Here is a 16,509-nt window from a genome sequence, read left to right as displayed (position 1 = left end):
ATTTTAAAAGTTGATTACATTTGCAGGAAGAAAAGATAATCACTTTTGCCATAGTTATAATCAAATTTAAGCTTTCAGACGAGTATAAAACTCAAGGAGGTTTACTTAAATTATGCTGACTTTGCTAGAATTGGATAAATTCTGTATAAACCAAGTATGAACTAGATATATACTTGAATTTACAGAGTTTAAGTAGTAACTTCACAAAGCTGTTAGTACTCATCAATCAGCCTTGTATGATCCACCCCTTACCTAAAAAGAAGTAGAGTGTTTCCCTTTTTATTTCTAATCCTGAAGTTGAATGTTTCTTCTTGGATGTGAGTTCAAATAAATTGATCTGAATACATTTTCATTTCTTATTAATTAAAACCTCATATATAAAATCCAAAGGCTTTGTAGTCTGTTTTCAAAACACTACTGCATATCCTTACCTGACACGTTCAACTTGGAGAAATTTTTAAATCTGTATTACACATTTTCCTTTCAGTTCTTTAGTGTGTCATTTTAGGTCTTCCAGAAACATGTCAAAATGTGATTAAATGTACAAGAGATGTATTGAAGGGCAATGGACACCTTTGAAGAATAAAGGGGAATGGGACTTCACTGGTGGTCCAGTGGTTATAACTCTGCTTACACACACACAAAGAATAAGAAAGAAAGCAGGGAAAGGTGGTGAAGTCTTTGTACCACATTGCAGGTCTGACATCTGTAAAAGAAATTGAAGGAAGCACTGGGTAGGGTGGGCAGTGCAGTTCTGAAAAGGCCAGGCTGTGGATTTAGTTCCCAACAGGTTGCCTGTTGGAGCCGACAGGGGACAGGAATGGGCTAATTTGATAATTCCCACTGTGCTCAGTTATTGACTGGAAATATGGGAAAAGCTGAAGGCTGTTGGTCACTCATGATCAGGACACACATGATCAGGACTACATGATCAGGACTAGAGTGAGGCACTTAAATGTGGGCATAAATTTTTTTGACCATAAACCCAGTAATGAAAATAACTTTTGGGTGACTTTAAAATTCAGGATTAATGCACAATGACCCCTGCTGCTGCTAAGTCGCTTCAGTCGTGTCCAACTCTGTGCGACCCCAGAGACGGCAGCCCACCAGGCTCCCCTGTCCCTGGGATCCTCCAGGCAATAACACTGGAGTGGGTTGCCATTTCCTTCTCCAGTGCATGAAAGTGAAAGTGAAGTCGCTCAGTGTCCGACTCCTAGTGACCCTATGGACTGCAGCCCACCAGGCTCCTCCACCCATGGGATTTTCCAGGCAAGAGTATTGGAGTGGGGTGCCACCGCCTTCTCCGACAATGACGCCTATGATAAGCAAAACATCAAAAACATTTTAGCACTATTTTGCTGACTTACGGTTCCTTCTGAATTCCTATGACTCCGCAGGGCACTGCTGAGTTGCAGCCTTCTATGAGGATAAAGTAGGTCACACTAGTATCCTTTTCCATAGACCACTGCCCCTATCCAAAGATGTGTCTTCCCCAGGCTTCAGTTCAGTTCAGTCACTCAGTCATGTCTGACTGGGACCCCATGGACTACAGCACGCCAGGCCTCCCTGCCCATCACCATCTCCTGGAGTTTACCCAAACTCATGTCCATTGAGTTGGTGATGACATCCAACCATCCATCTTCTGTCGTCCCCTTCTCCTCCTGCCCTCAATCTTTCCCAGCATCAGGATCTTTTCAAATGAGTCAGCTCTTCACATCAGGTGGCCAAAGTATTAGCGTTTCAGCTTCAACATCAGTCCTTCCAGTGAACACCCAGGACTGATTTCCTTTAGAATTGACTGGTTTGATCTCCTTACTCTTGAGTCTCCAAGGGACTCTCAAGAATCTTCTCCAACACCACAGTTCAAAAGCATCAATTCTGCGCTCAGCTTTCTTTACAGTCCAACTCTCACATCCATATATGACTACTGGAAAAACCATAGTCTTGACTAGACAGACCTTTGTTGGCAAAGTAATGTCTCTGCTTTTTAATATGCTGTCTAGGTTGGTCATAACTTTGCTTCCAAGGAGTAAGCATCTTTTAATTTCATGGCTGCAGTCACCATCTACAGTGATTTTGGAGCCAAAAAAAAAAAAGACATCTGCCACTGTTTCCCCATCTATTTGCCATGAAGTGATGGGACCAGATGCCATGATCTTAGTTTTCTGAACGTTGAGCTTTAGGCCAAATTTTTCACTCTCCTCTTTCCCTTTCCCAGGCTTAGGTATTATTTGAAGATTCTCTATCACTCATTTTTCAGTATGGGAATTACGTGTGCTGTGGAATAAACCCAGAAAAGTCTTCGTTTAAGAAGCTAATAGTAAAACGTCCACCCAGCAATCCACTAACAGCAAGTGAAAATAAAATCTAAGAATACTGCATACGTCTTAATTTTTACACTAAAACATATGTACGTGTTATATATGTATATTTTGCACAACACGTAATTATGACATCTTCATTGTTAGCTAGCACATTCCCTGACCGCTGCGGTCATGTGTCAATCACCTTTGAGGTCTGTCACAGAGTAGGTAGGTAAAGGTTCAAAACTGAACTACGGGGAGAAAAAAATATTGATTAGAAAAAACCTGCAAAGATATCCATTCCTTTTGTTAATATCAATTTGTCAAGCCATTTGCAAATGTCTTCACTTTTCTGCACTGTTGCTTTCAGTTCAGTTCAGTCGCTCAGTAGTGTCCGACTCTTTGCGACCACTGTTGCTTTAGCTCTCCACAATTTTGGCCAACGGATCCGTGCCCCGGGTTAGAAGGCATTCACACCTAGCCAGCTTCGAGGCCTAACTCTAAATACCCCAAGTATAGGGAATCCAGAACTTGCTTTCAAGCCTCTCCAGGAGACAATTTCCGCCAGGCTGCCAGAACGCAACCCGCCACTGGTGTTTCCTCTAAACTGCTCAGAACTCCGGGAAACCAGGGAGCTTTCCTTCCCCCCACTGAGAGAAAAACAGCCGAGCAGTCGTGGACGGGCTGGCCGCAGTGCCACCGGGGCCCTGAGGAGGGCGCGCGCGGCCGGGCCCCGCCGACCAGTGGGGAGGCGGAGCCGGGTGGGGGCAGCGCGTTCCGAGCACGGCGCTTCCTGTTCCGGCGCCAGGAGGAGCCGCGCGCTGCTGGTGCTGCTGCCGCCTCCGTCTCCGTCTCCGCTGCCGTCGGTCGGGCTACGCTCGGTTCTTAAGCACCCAGTTCTCTCGGACCCATCGCCGCTTCTAGATCTTGCTGCGAGTTCGGATCTTGCCGGGTGAGGCTGCCTCGGCGCTAGGGGGTCATGGAGGAGAGCGAGGGAGCCCGCCCAAGCGGGACGCGGGGACAGTAACAGAGGTGCCTCAGATGCCTCTTTGGTGGGGCGGGGGCTAAGAGCGTCTCCCCGTGGTTTTCCTCCCGGCTGTGGGCAGTCCGCCCGCTAGCCCCCCAAGGAGAAGGCGTCGGGGGCGGGTGACGTCGTACCGATGGATTTCTCGGCGGGTGACGTCAGGCCTGGCTCGGGGGGCGGGGCGGGGAGCGGGCCTGGCCCCTCCCCCACCCTTTCCCGGGCGGGCGCGACCCGCTCGGAGGCCGGTTCGCTCCGGTTAATCCCGGACTCCTTTTGTTCGCTGGGCTCTGAAGGGCTGCCCGCCTTGCGCCCCTTGGCCCCGACTCCCTCCCCCACTCATTAATTGCTAATGAAAGGGAGAGGAAGGCTGAAAGAGTCTTGTAGGAGTCTTTGGTGCTAGTTTAAGATTATTCGCAATATGAGGTTTTGCTCATCATTTTTTTTTTTTTTTGGTCGTCATTTTCTAGAGGAGTTCCTAGCAGATACTTAGATTAATATCCATGACAAACTGAGAAGTGTTGAGTTCTGTAATGCTCCCTTATTTTAGGATTTAGGAGCGCCTGGTGGCTTTGGACCGTTTTCTTCTGAAAATCAAGAGTAGTGCTTCTAATAAATGGGGATTGTAATGTTGAAGCATGGAAGCATACTCATCTGACAGAAGAAGAAAAAAATTTTTATAGGGTTGTTACTGAAGAAATACACGCTCGTACACTTGATGGCTGTGAGTTTGTTTTGAAAAAGAACCCTCCATTAAAGACGAAGGTACCCTTCAGAAATCTTTCAGAAGTTCTTTGTTCTGGAATAGTGTTCTTTGGGCAGGAGGAATAGACATTTTTCTCAATACTGGTGTCTCTGAACTTTCTATTCAAAGCTAGTTTGTTTCAGAAACTTGAGTTGTGTGTACTGGAATGTCCCTTTTCCTTTCTCCACGAGGAACAGAGACCCAGAGACAGCCCCTTAACTGAAATCCTTGGGACCAGTGTGTTTTGGAATTCAGAAATCTTAAAAATTTTATCTTTAGATTTTAGAAAGCCGATAAGGTGCAAAGACGAGAGATCACACCAGCGGAGTCGGGGCACCGTCCCCAATCCAGCATTAATATTTGTGCAGCGATGAAAAGTCGCTCAGTCGTGTCCGACTCTTTGCGACCCCATGGACTGTAGCCTACCAGGCTCCTCTGTCCAGGATTTTCCAGGCAATAGTACTGGAGTGGGTTGCCATTTCCTTCTCCAGGGGATCTTCCCGACCCAGGGATCGAACCCAGCTCTCCCACTTTGTAAACAGACGCTTTACCGTCTGAGCCACCAGGGAAGTCCACCAAGTATGTCAAACTTGCGAACACTTTCATTTCTAGAGGTTTCTGAATTGAGAACTGCAGGTAAAAGTTTACGAACCTATCATAGCAATTTGTAAAAGCTGACATCTATTGAGTTTTTGCTACCTGCCAGACAGTGACCAGGAGATTTATTGTGTAAGTCTCACAGCAAATCTGTGAGGTGGCTACTACTGTCAACTTTCACCTCTGGGGTTTGCACAGCTTGGCTTGTCCAGAGCCCACCAGTGAACTGCAGCATTACCTGGTTTGAAATACTTACAGTGTGCATGCCTTTATTTTTTAATGCTTTTTTAACTGAAGGATAATTGCTTTACAATATTGAGTTGGTTTTTGCCGTACATCAGCCTGTACTAGTCATAGGTATACACATATGTCCCCTCCTTGAACTTCCCTCCGACCCCCCTCCCCAGGCTTGCACTGTTTTAACTATATACAGTATGCCCGTACACCGAGGAAGAGAAGGTGGTATGTTTATTTTCTAGGCACTTGATTTACCAGTCCCATTTAGTTCTGACCTTAAGGGCCCATTATTATAGTTGAAGTAACAGATTGAGGTGTGCTGTCTCTGAGATGGTCAAACTTTGGTCTAGAGACTCTCTGGGTGAAGCTTTCGTATTCCTCCCCTTTCTTCATTGCAGCCAATCTGAACTGCTTATACATCCCCCAGATCTCTTGCCCGCCCCCGCCCCAGCTTTTGCAGAAACTGCTCCTTTCCCTAGGATCTACCCCAGGTCTTTTTGTTCTCCCACACTGCAAAGACAGGACTCCTCAGGATTCCTCCTTTGATACCTTTAGGAGCTCTTCAAGGTGTTCCCATAGTGCCCTGCACTTGCCCCAGGTAGCCTACTGTTTAAATGGTAGTTCTCCACCAGACTGTGAACTGCTGTTAAGTGTTTATTCCATGTAAGACTATTCATTTCCCCAAGGCCCAGTGCAGTACCAGGCACTTAGGTTCCAAAAAGTATGAGTGTAGAAAACAGGACTGACAGGAGCTTGTTGAAAAGTTATTTTTTTAATTACATATTTTTAAGTAATTTAAAATGTTCAAAAACATGCAGATCCCAATTTCTTGAGTTGTCCAAATGTAAAACAGTGTTATCTAATAAATGCCAATACTAGAAACTATCACATAAAAATGTTCATTCAAAATTTATATTTTCGGTACAATGTATTACCAGTATCCTCTCCCCATACTAAACAAGTCAATGCAAAAATCCTGATTTCGCTTGCTGCTGGTACTGCTGCTAAGTCGCTTCAGTTGTGCCCGACTCTGTGTGACCCCATAGAGGGCAGCCCACCAGGCTCCCCCGTCCCTGGGATTCTCCAGGCAAGAACACTGGAGTGGGGTGCCATTACCTTCTCTGTGATTTCACTTAGTGACTCTTAATAAATATCTTGTTTATAACTGTAGATTTTTAGATATTTTACTTATCTGTGAAGTAGTCAGGAATTGTAACTGTTTTGTTGATGAGAAAAATGGTCTCTGGCTAAACACTGTCTTTGTCAAAAGATTCAGACAAAAAATTTGGTGTCTGGGTTTCCTAACTGTGTAGTCCCATACTGTTTTTGACTCCTACAGTTTGATGGCCTTTTGAAATATTCCTTGTCCAATACCAGTAATTTATGGGGTTCAACTTTTTAAAACTCCCCCGTGATTGAATTACTATCTTTATTCTAAAGGCCATAGGTGTTACAGAAATGTTTTATGTTTCTAATGCTAGTTGAAAGAAATTATGTACTCCTCTGTTTTAAAATTGCTCTTCAGAAATACAATGAAAAATTAAAAAAAAAATTTTACACATGATGTGTATTGCCATAAAGAGTTAATGGAAACTTTTGGAAGTGATAGCTTTAGATTTTTCCAAAATGAAAAAGTCTTCCTTGATTATAAACTTTTTTTTTGTAGTTCAAGATCACATTGGACTCATTTTAATTAGCATAATCCATGTGTTTTGGAGGGTTTTTTTTTTTTTCCCCCTCTGGAAAATCTAGGGTTTGGGGGGATTTCCTGGCAATCCAATGGTTGGTTGGTTGTTTTTTTTTTGCAAGTATACTCGATGTCCATTCTATTGGATTGTATTCTAGATTGGAGTACTGATGTCCAGCTCTATTTTTTTAACCATTTTATGGTGAAAGTATTCCCCAAATAGTAAATTGGAATGTTTCCAATTAATATGAATACTGTTTGGGCATGGAAAACAAGTTGCTTTACAGTGCAATGCTGTAAAACAGGAAGTGACCTCTATTTCTAATCCCTTTGGTCAAGGCTTTATTATTTCCTCTGTCTTCCAGGATTTGATGTTGAATTTAAACTTTTGAAAGCCAGAGTTAGATTTTAATGTCATGCTATGATTAAATAACCACAGTTTTTCAAAAACTAAGAAGGAAATGAGTAATTGTAAAAACCTGAAATGTAAGACCAGGTGAAATTGAATGGGTTGCTTAATTAGGTTTTTTGCTCCAGAATTAATGTGAACTTTGATACAGAACCACTTTCTGTTTCGAAATGGCTCACCCTGTGTGAAAAGAATGTTAGTCTTAGGTAGGCTTGAAACTTGTGCATTGATAAACTTTTTTTCATGTGTTTGTCCTAAGAATCTACTATTGTGTGATGTTACTTTTTAGTATAAAACCTTAACATGGAAATAAATGGATAAATATATTTGCTATACATTCATGATGTGTTTTTTAATCTTATGAATTTAAGAACAAGGTTATAGCTGCTGTGACTGCAGGCTTCCTGTTCATTTTCTTTATCATTCCGCATAATAACCATACCACACGAACTAAAACTCTGTAAATGGCTCAATATTGTGTATTGGTGGGACAGAGAGAAAAACTGTGAGATCAAATCATTAGATGCCAAAAAAATCTGAAGAAATTAAGTGGTTTTTTTTTTAAGCTAGCAAAAAAAAAAAAGGGACCAAATCTAGCAAAAATAGGCATAAATAGAAACTTTCCTTACTGTAATTTTTTAAAATCTCAAAACTAAAAATGAGAATCATATTTAAACATTATAAGCATTACCAGGAGAGTTGGGAAGACTACTGTGTTCACACTATCTTATTTAACATTTCATTGTTTAAATTCTAGCTTATGCAAAAGAGAAAAAGGGTATAAACATTGCAAAAAGATGGTAAAATTATTTTTCGCTAATGGCATAATTCTTTATCTGCAGATTCCAGAGAATCAACTGAGAGACTTTCAGAAATAATTCAGTAATGTCACTGCTTACAAAAGTAATTCACTAAAATTTAAAAGGCTTTTCCCGTATATGAACAACCAACCAATTAGAAAACATAATGGAAGACCCAATTTACAACCATGAAAAAAAGTTTACCATTTAGAAATCTAACTCACAAAAAATGTATAGGAGTCTTGATTTTTAAAAACTATTGAGTGATAATAAATGACAGTGATGGGAACCAGGATGATATACCTTGTTTCTCAAATAATATTTTTATATTTTAAATATTATCAAATGTCCCCTACATCTGTAAATTTAATTATGTTTTCTCATTGTGCTGTTGGGATTTTTTGTTTGTTTCACAAAGTGACTTAGAAAAAATAAGCATGACAATAGTCAGGAAAACCTGAAAAAATAGTAATAGTAGGTCATAAAATTTGTTTAAAAGTATAAAGCTGCCCTAATAAGATGGAATGTTATACTGTGGATCAGTAGAATAATGTTCACAGGACCTTTGGGAAATGCTGGAGGCTCTGTGGCCTGGTGGTTTTGGAATCAGTCTATACCTGGGTTTGAATCTCAGTGTTTGTCACTAGCTCTGTGACTTGAAACAAGTGAACTTGCTAAGCTTCCTTTTCTCAGCTGTAAACTGGGAGTGGTAATAGAATCTGCATCTATTTGTGAGATTATGCACCTGAAGCACTTAGCATGGTAGATAGATTTTTCAGTGTTTGTTATCAATAGCAGCTGTAGAATGTGTTAAAGGTGGCTTGTTGGGTCAGTTAAGAAAAGACAGATTGCTCAGTAATTATTGTTTGAAAGAAAAACAGAAGATTTTTAAACAAGTTAAACTATATAAATACTATTAGAAAGCGTAGATGAATTTTTTTGTGTCATCTAATACCCTTAATGTCTTACAAAGCATTAAAAAAAAAGATGTACTATTAATTAGTAAAATGATCAAATGCAAAAAAAGTACATACTGTATTATTCTGATTATATGAAATCAAGGAACAAGTGAAAACTAAAAAAGTGATTGCTTTTTTAGGAATTAATTGGGAAATAGCATGAGTAAATTTTATGGAGTAAGGGAAATGTTGTGTATTTTGGATGGTTACAGGGGCATATACAGCTGTCAGAGCTTGTTGACCTGAGCACTAATCTGGGCATTTCATTGAAAGTTAATTATACTGGAGTTATAAAAATTGAGGAAAGTGGTCCAAGCATATTTACAGAAAAAGAAGTCTAAATGGGGTATTAAATTTAAATAATGCTCTACTTTCCACTTAATTAATAATCAGATGTAAGTTAAAACAAGATGCCAATCTTTAACCTGTCATTGAAAATGACGTATAAAACTGGTTTTGAAATATTCCTTCTTTTTTTGTTTTGTTTTGGTTTTGTTTTTAGGAAAATGTCTGATGAATTTTCGGTAAGTTGATGCATTTATTCTTCATAAGTTTTTCAACTCTTAGAAAAAAAGACATGGTCCTAACTGTGGGCCCTAAGTCTTCCAATTTAAAAGAAATGCTTTTTGTGATTCTTCATTTTTTTTTCTTTTTTTTTTTTTAGCATGTGATTTTGATGGATGATTTGTCTTTATTTAGCTATAATATTCGAAAATGCATTCTGTAGTATTTATTTCTTTATGAATCTTTAAGTATAATTTTTTAAAGGCTTACTTCTGTTTTCTTTTAACCTGATAGTGTTAATTATAGCCAACATTTATTGATAATTATATACCAGGCACTGTGTTAAGTGCATGGAGTGAGTTATCTCATTTAGGCCTCAGGTTAACCCTAAACTGTTGTTTTGAAAATGAGGAAACCAAGGCTCAGAGAGGTTATGTCACTCGTTTGAGGAAAAGCCAGGATTCAGTTCACACTGTGTTGATCAGTTGTATTTAGAAAACTTGACCTTCTCTGAGGAATTTGCATTGTAAAGCTGATATTCAAGGAAACTCCTAAATTTTGTATTAAATGAGGTGGTTTATAAATGGAACAGCTTGGCTTTTGAAGAATTCCTGACCTTATAGCTTACCATCCTTCATGGGTTGATAATCATGTATGGCATTGCTTGTCCCTGAATAAGATCAATAAGACATGCTTGTTTTGTATTCCAGTTGGCAGATGCGCTACCTGAAAACTCCCCTGCCAAAACCTCTGCTGTGAGCAATACAAAACCCGGCCAACCTCCTCAAGGCTGGCCAGGTTCCAACCCCTGGAATAACCCAAGTGCTCCACCTGCTGTGCCATCTGGACTCCCGCCAAGTGCAACACCCTCCCCCGTGCCTTTTGGACCAACGCCAACAGGGATGTACCCCTCCGTGCCTCCCACCGGACCGCCTCCAGGACCCCCGGCTCCCTTTCCTCCTTCTGGACCCTCATGCCCCCCACCTGGGGGTCCTTATCCAGGCCCTGGCCCCACTGGGCCATATCCTACACCAAATATGCCCTTTCCTGAGCTTCCAAGACCATATGGTGCACCCACAGATCCAGCTGCAGCTGGTCCTTTAGGTCCATGGGGATCCATGTCTTCGGGACCCTGGGCACCAGGAATGGGAGGGCAGTATCCCACCCCCAATATGCCATATCCATCTCCAGGGCCATACCCCGCTCCTCCTCCTCCCCAGGCACCAGGGGCGGCCCCACCTGTTCCTTGGGGCACCGTGCCACCAGGAGCCTGGGGACCACCAGCGCCATATCCTGCCCCTGCAGGATCATATCCCACACCAGGACTCTATCCCACTCCCAATAATCCTTTTCAAGTGCCTTCAGGACCTTCTGGTGCTCCACCGATGCCTGGTGGCCCCCATGTGAGTGTTTAATTTGTTATTAACATGCAGTAATAGTCCCATGAGCTGAAAAACTGTCTCCAGTTTTGGATGGACAATTAGAAAGCTATTAAACCTTTTTTTAAGGGGTGTTATATAAAATAAGTCAATTTCAAGCTTCAGACAAATTTAGATAAAGCATTTAAAAGCATGAAAGCATAGGTATTCCTGGTATTAAAAATACAGAAATTCCTCAGATATCCCTCAAATAATTTGTAATGTAGTAAGTGGTATCCTCAACAGCATCCTTGAAGTAAACTGAGAGATGTGTTTCATTGGACTTTTTTTTTTTTTTTTTAACTTCTCTCAGTAATGTTTTAATAGCATCAAACCAAAGCACAAAGTTCAATGAAAGTCATCTCTCCCAGTCTGGCTAGATATAGAGGTAGATTTTTAGAGAATCCAGAGCCATGAATGTGTAACGTTGCCCATCTTTCATGCAGCTGTCGTGTTTCTCAGCCAGGGTTATGTTAGATCCTTCACAGTACTGAGCTCAAGGTTATACCACTCTGCTGCATCGCCAGTTATATGTAATGCTGTGTGCTCTGCTGTCAGCCAAGCTGGAGTAGGGTTGACATCTTAGTTGAGGACCCTGTCTTGGGCATATGACCAAGTAGAAAAGCACCTTGTTCCCCTATGAATTGAGCCAAGTCACATTCTCCATAGGGGAAAACAAAATCTGTTTATTCTTAAAAGGACTAATCAGATCTCCAACCAAGTTAATCAGAACCGATCAATCTTAATAAAGTGTCCCTGAAACTTTTCATTAGTGTAACTTTTTGCCATATATATATATATGGTTTTAAATATTTTAGTAAAGTGTATGCCAGAATAAGTGATGATTTGCTGTTTGGATTTATTAAGCAATAAGTTTAAGTCACAGCAAGGAGTTAATAAACTCCGTTTACAAAATCTAGAAGTTTACTTTTTCTTTTTTCTATTGCAGTCTTACCATTAAGTTAACAATGGATGAAGAGATGACGCTTTGCTTTTTGAAGTACATAGATATATGCACGTGAATGCATATCTAAAAATTGCTGTTTCCCTGTTCTTAGAGGGCATTCATGAGAGAACAACTCTTGCACCTCTCAGAAGATGTCTGCCTCTTGTGCTTGGATGTATAGTACATCTGATGGATACAATCAGATAAAAATGGAAATGGAAATCATTCAAATGTGATTTTTATTTGGTTTTTATGGAAAGTTAAAGTAATTACGTATATTGAATAGCTCTTTGCTACAATTTGTTTAAAACAAACTTTTCAATTTGTTTAAATTATGAAACTAAACACTTATATAATCACTTTTTCCCCTAAATAAACACACTTTGAAAACAATCACATTGTCATAATTTAAACAAATGATGCTTCTCAACATCTTGAGCTGTTCTTTCTACAGGATAAATAAACCTGGTCCTTCTGAGGTTATATTTTGGATATACATTTTAAAACTGTTGGTGATTACTGTCAGATGTTGAGTTCATTTTTATCCTTGAGCTTTTAGTAAAAACTTTTCCTTCGTTTTTAGTTCCACTGATATGTTTTATTTTTAGCCAGATGGGTCATACAGCTCTAAAATATGCCCTTTGTGGAAACTTGTTTCTTTTTAATGCAGGCCGACGTGTAAATGTAAATTATATTCTTAGAGAATTGGTGATCTCTTTGTATTGTTTTAGAATAGATTGAACTGTCTATATTGCTTTGGGAAGAGCTCAAGGAGGAAATAATTCTCTCCTTTGTCTGGAACCTCAAATTGGAGGAGACCCTGGGAACTACTTCATAGTAATAAGTAATTTGCATTCCCACAAAACACTCTTCTATGGGGCCCTTCCTGTAGTCCCCTTGCTCCCTGATACTGAAAACTGGCCTACTCTAGGGCTGTATCACAAACACAGAAGTTAGTTTAGAGAACCTCAGTCATACAGACATGACTGCTCTTTGTAGAAGTGTGATCGAAATATGTTAATGTCTTTCAGAGTCTGGTTAAGCTATGTCATTGTGTCTCGCATAGTTTTCCTGGATCTGTTTGTAAAGTGCTTATGGTTAACAGTTCAGTTCTGTATTTGTTGACAGTAAGACTGGTAAATAGGTAGAAGAATGAGTGCCACCCAAAAATTATTCTCTAGCTCTAACACTGAGCATAATCATAAAGTATAGATCTCTACAATTGAGTTTAAAGTAGTGTGACTGTGTTACTTAAAAATAAGTGTTGTTTGTAACCTTCAAAATAGCTTTTTGGCACCTTATCTTTAAATCATATTTTTAGATTTGGGATAGAACTGACCGTGTTACTTGTCAATAACATTTTGAAATTTTGAATGTATCCATTAGGTTACTAAAATGTATTTGTGACTTTCTTGACCAATATATGAGAGATTTATGCAGGAGCTCTTACTTTTGCTTGGAAAGAAAATATTTGGTGGTTTTATCTCTCTTATAGTTAAAATGTCAAGAATGCCAAATGCTGCCAGTTTAATGGTTTGTTAGCTACCTCCTTTTAAGAAAGCAAGATTGTCAACTTTCTAGAGTAACCAACAGTATTTAGGCCTCCCTTAAGTAAATGATAGAGTCAAGCTTTCAGAATTGAAACTAATTTGTTTAGGTATTTTCAGACTGGGGAATGTTAGCTTTTTCATAGTGGCACAGTCTTTTTCTTTCACTTCTTTGCAGGGACAAGTGGCAGCTATCTACAGTACTCTCGAAATCTGTTCTAGCCTTCAATTTGTAAGGCAGTAGCCTTAGAAGGTATCATAGCTTAAATTATCAGTGAATATCATAATAGTAGCTAATTTTGGAAGGATGATAGGAAAAGTGAGATGGCAACAAAGATCTCTCTCCTTTTGGTTATTTTCGTTGTCCTACCTTGGGATAAGTTGATAGCTCTGGCTTTAGATAAAATATTTAACACTAGAGAGGATAATGTTTGACTACAAGAAGAAGAGGTAGCAAGTTTGGGAATCTAATCGTGGAATCTCTTTATTATTATGAGAGAAAATCTTATGCTAAAGGATTTGAAGGGCCATGAATACAAGATTTGGAACTACTACCCCTTACATTAACTGCTGACCCACACTGCCCAGCATGCCGTAGATGATACTGCCATTTTAAAACTGGCTTTTCAAGGGTTTTCCAACTGATACTTGGGGAAATTTTTTTAATGAATCAGAATCGAAGGAAATAGAATTTCTCCACTTGGGGGAGGGACATCTCAATTCTTAAGGGTATTCTGGGCCAGCAGGTATTTTTAGGTTCAGGGTGGAGTTAAGAAAAGCAGAAGTTGTTTCAAGGGTGACATGGAAGAAAGCATCTAAGAAGGTTTTTTGTCTTTACTAGGGAATGTTGCTTTTAAAACAAACTATGCTAGGCCAAGATTGGTTTGTGGAACAGGCTGCTTGTTAGAAAGTATGTCTGGCCTTAAGGGAGTATGCAGTAAATATACTGGCATTTGGACTTTCAGAGCAGAAATTTTAAGATAAATTTGATGGAGATAGTTGAGATGTGTTGAGGAATAGTATGTCTGGAGTTAGGATCTTAGGTTTTGAAATTGTTGAGCCTAAAGGTGACAGAAATTCAAAATCAGACCTTGGGTCCTCACTCATACACACAGTCCTCAAAAATCAAGGCTCCTTAAAGAAGTGCTTACAATGCCTTGGCTTGTCTTACTAGACTCTGCCTAATGCTTTTGAAGATGGCTGTTTACAGCTCTGACTGCATAGCCCTGTTTTCTATAAAATAATATATTGATTATTCAGGAATAAGTGCATTTTTTAATTACTAAAGGGCCTCCTTCCTTTGTTAGTTTTACTGCTTACTGTTTTCAGTAGAGAATAATAAGGGTGGCTCAGACAGTAATGGACAGATTCGATCCCTGGGTCAGGAAGATCCCCTGGAAAAGGGAATGGCTACCCATTCCATTATTCCTGCCTGGAGAATTCCATGGACAGAGAATAATAAAGGGGCAGAGTAGAAAGGGGGTGGTCTATCACACCGCTACAATGGGATATTGGAATATTTTCTAGGAAACAGGTCGGTTTTGCCCCTGGTATTTTTACCTCACAGTTATTAGTGCTACCTATTGTACTCAGATGTACAGCTTTTGGAACTTCGTGTATATCAACATAGCTCTACTCAAGTTTCAGTTAAAATCCTGTGCCTAGCTTGCAAATCAGTCAGTTGCCTACACTTCTAAGAGATTCGTGCCAGTGTCTTCCTTTCTCACCCTGAATAATCTAGTGCTAGATTTGTAAAATGCCTGGTTTATAAACCTTGGAAATTAAACCTAAGCACAGACCTTCAAGTGTTCAAGTTTTTGAAAAGCATAAGGCTTAATTCAGATGGATCACACTGATCCACTGTACTATGCATAGAAAGTGGTGGGTGGCTTTCAGGGAAGACTATAATTTTATCTTAATAGAGCAATATTTAGTGTTGAGGACAGGCACTGTTCTTTTTAATTTCAGAATTCTGCCAGGTAAAAAATTGCCAATAAAATAATTGGTATTAAAGAAATGGCCATGCAAGCTTCTGGCAATAGAAAGCCTCTGAAGACCGCATTCATTCAGCAGACACTTAAATGTCCATAATCCAGGTGCTTTTGTCAAGATGCCAGAGATACGGAGATGAAGAGGATGCCCTTCAGAGGCTAGCCTAGGTAGAGGCAGGCATTACAGGTTCGATGAGTACACCCAGTATTAGTTCCCTGGATAAACATTTTAGTATTCCTGCTGGTGGAAGTTTTGGACTAGCCTTTGGGCATTTAAAGAACAAAGTATGGAATACCTTTCTTTTTTTTTTTTTTTTTTTTAAGTAAGAAAATGCTTTTCAAGACTGTAGTGTTTGTTGATGCAACTATTCAAGCACACAAAGTAACGGGATGTTTTGCCTCTTCAGTTTTCCCCTGGATAAAGGCACTTTCACTGCCTGCCACTGATAAGCAGATCCTGATTTGTTGCCATTAAGTAAACTTGACTTCTTATGTGTGCTCTATAAAGGTTTTGTATTTTTTCCTTGATATTGTAATTTTTTTCACTGATTTAATAATGACAAATTTAATGTATGTAATTGTCTATGCATTTTAAGTTAAACTGCCTAAAATGTGATTTGCCACATATACATTTGTTTGTATTATAAACTGTAAGCAATCCGTTGGAGATGTTAGGTTTTATCACCTGCTGCTGTATTTGTAAACAAAGACAAATGTTGCTTTAAGACGTAATTATAATTAGGGATAGTCTATGGATGTGATACTTGATATTTTTTAAGATAAACTTGTTTGCTTTTGTGTATTATACCTGAAAACTTTTTTTTTTAATGTATTTTCATGGTTTCGCAGTTTTTTCACTTATTTTAATCTTTAGGCCCAATTCTGGGCTTCCCAGAAAAGTCCAGAACCTAATTAACTACAAATTTGTTGTCATAAAGAAAGAAAAATAGCCTGAGGGGACACCTGCCCCCCAACCCCCAATGTGACCTGCATTCACGAAGGCTCCGTGGGAACAATGCCTTCTCCACAAACCCATCTTTCAGCAACGCAGTGTCCCTCATGAGGATCTCCTCTCCTCCCTTTAAAGCTGGCCTATTCTTTGTAACCAGGTTATCTGTGCACATGAAATCAGGGAGCCTTCCCTATCTGCCCCTGCTGCCACACACCCCTCCTTTCCTCTACAAAAGATACTGCTGTGCCTGCAGTAAGGGTCACATTGTTAAACTTGGCATATAGTTGCTGTTCTCTGTCCACAGAGGATTTGCTAGCATTTCTTGAAACCGAGTATGAGTGGGGCTATAAATGAGTGAAATAATTTGTAGTATATTCTATTTTTGAAAAGGAT

At 39.8% G+C, this 16,509-nt stretch overlaps 1 protein-coding gene across 1 annotated transcript; it reads left to right on the top strand.

The window, feature by feature from the left end:
* Nucleotides 1-3,090: 3,090 nt before the first annotated feature.
* Nucleotides 3,091-15,996, top strand: MAPK1IP1L (mitogen-activated protein kinase 1 interacting protein 1 like). Its single transcript, XM_005905048.2, has 4 exons — nucleotides 3,091-3,255; nucleotides 9,261-9,282; nucleotides 9,973-10,665; nucleotides 11,630-15,996. Exons 2-4 carry the CDS (start codon nucleotides 9,265-9,267, stop codon nucleotides 11,639-11,641), a joined length of 723 nt encoding a protein of 240 aa, XP_005905110.1. The 5' UTR covers nucleotides 3,091-3,255; nucleotides 9,261-9,264; the 3' UTR covers nucleotides 11,642-15,996.
* Nucleotides 15,997-16,509: the final 513 nt, after the last annotated feature.

Source organism: Bos mutus, chromosome 10 (assembly GCF_027580195.1).
Source record: "Bos mutus isolate GX-2022 chromosome 10, NWIPB_WYAK_1.1, whole genome shotgun sequence".
In the NCBI taxonomy this organism is placed as follows: domain Eukaryota; kingdom Metazoa; phylum Chordata; class Mammalia; order Artiodactyla; family Bovidae; genus Bos; species Bos mutus.
The sequence above is the reverse complement of the archived record's forward strand: the minus strand, read 5'-3'. Positions and strand labels throughout refer to the sequence as shown.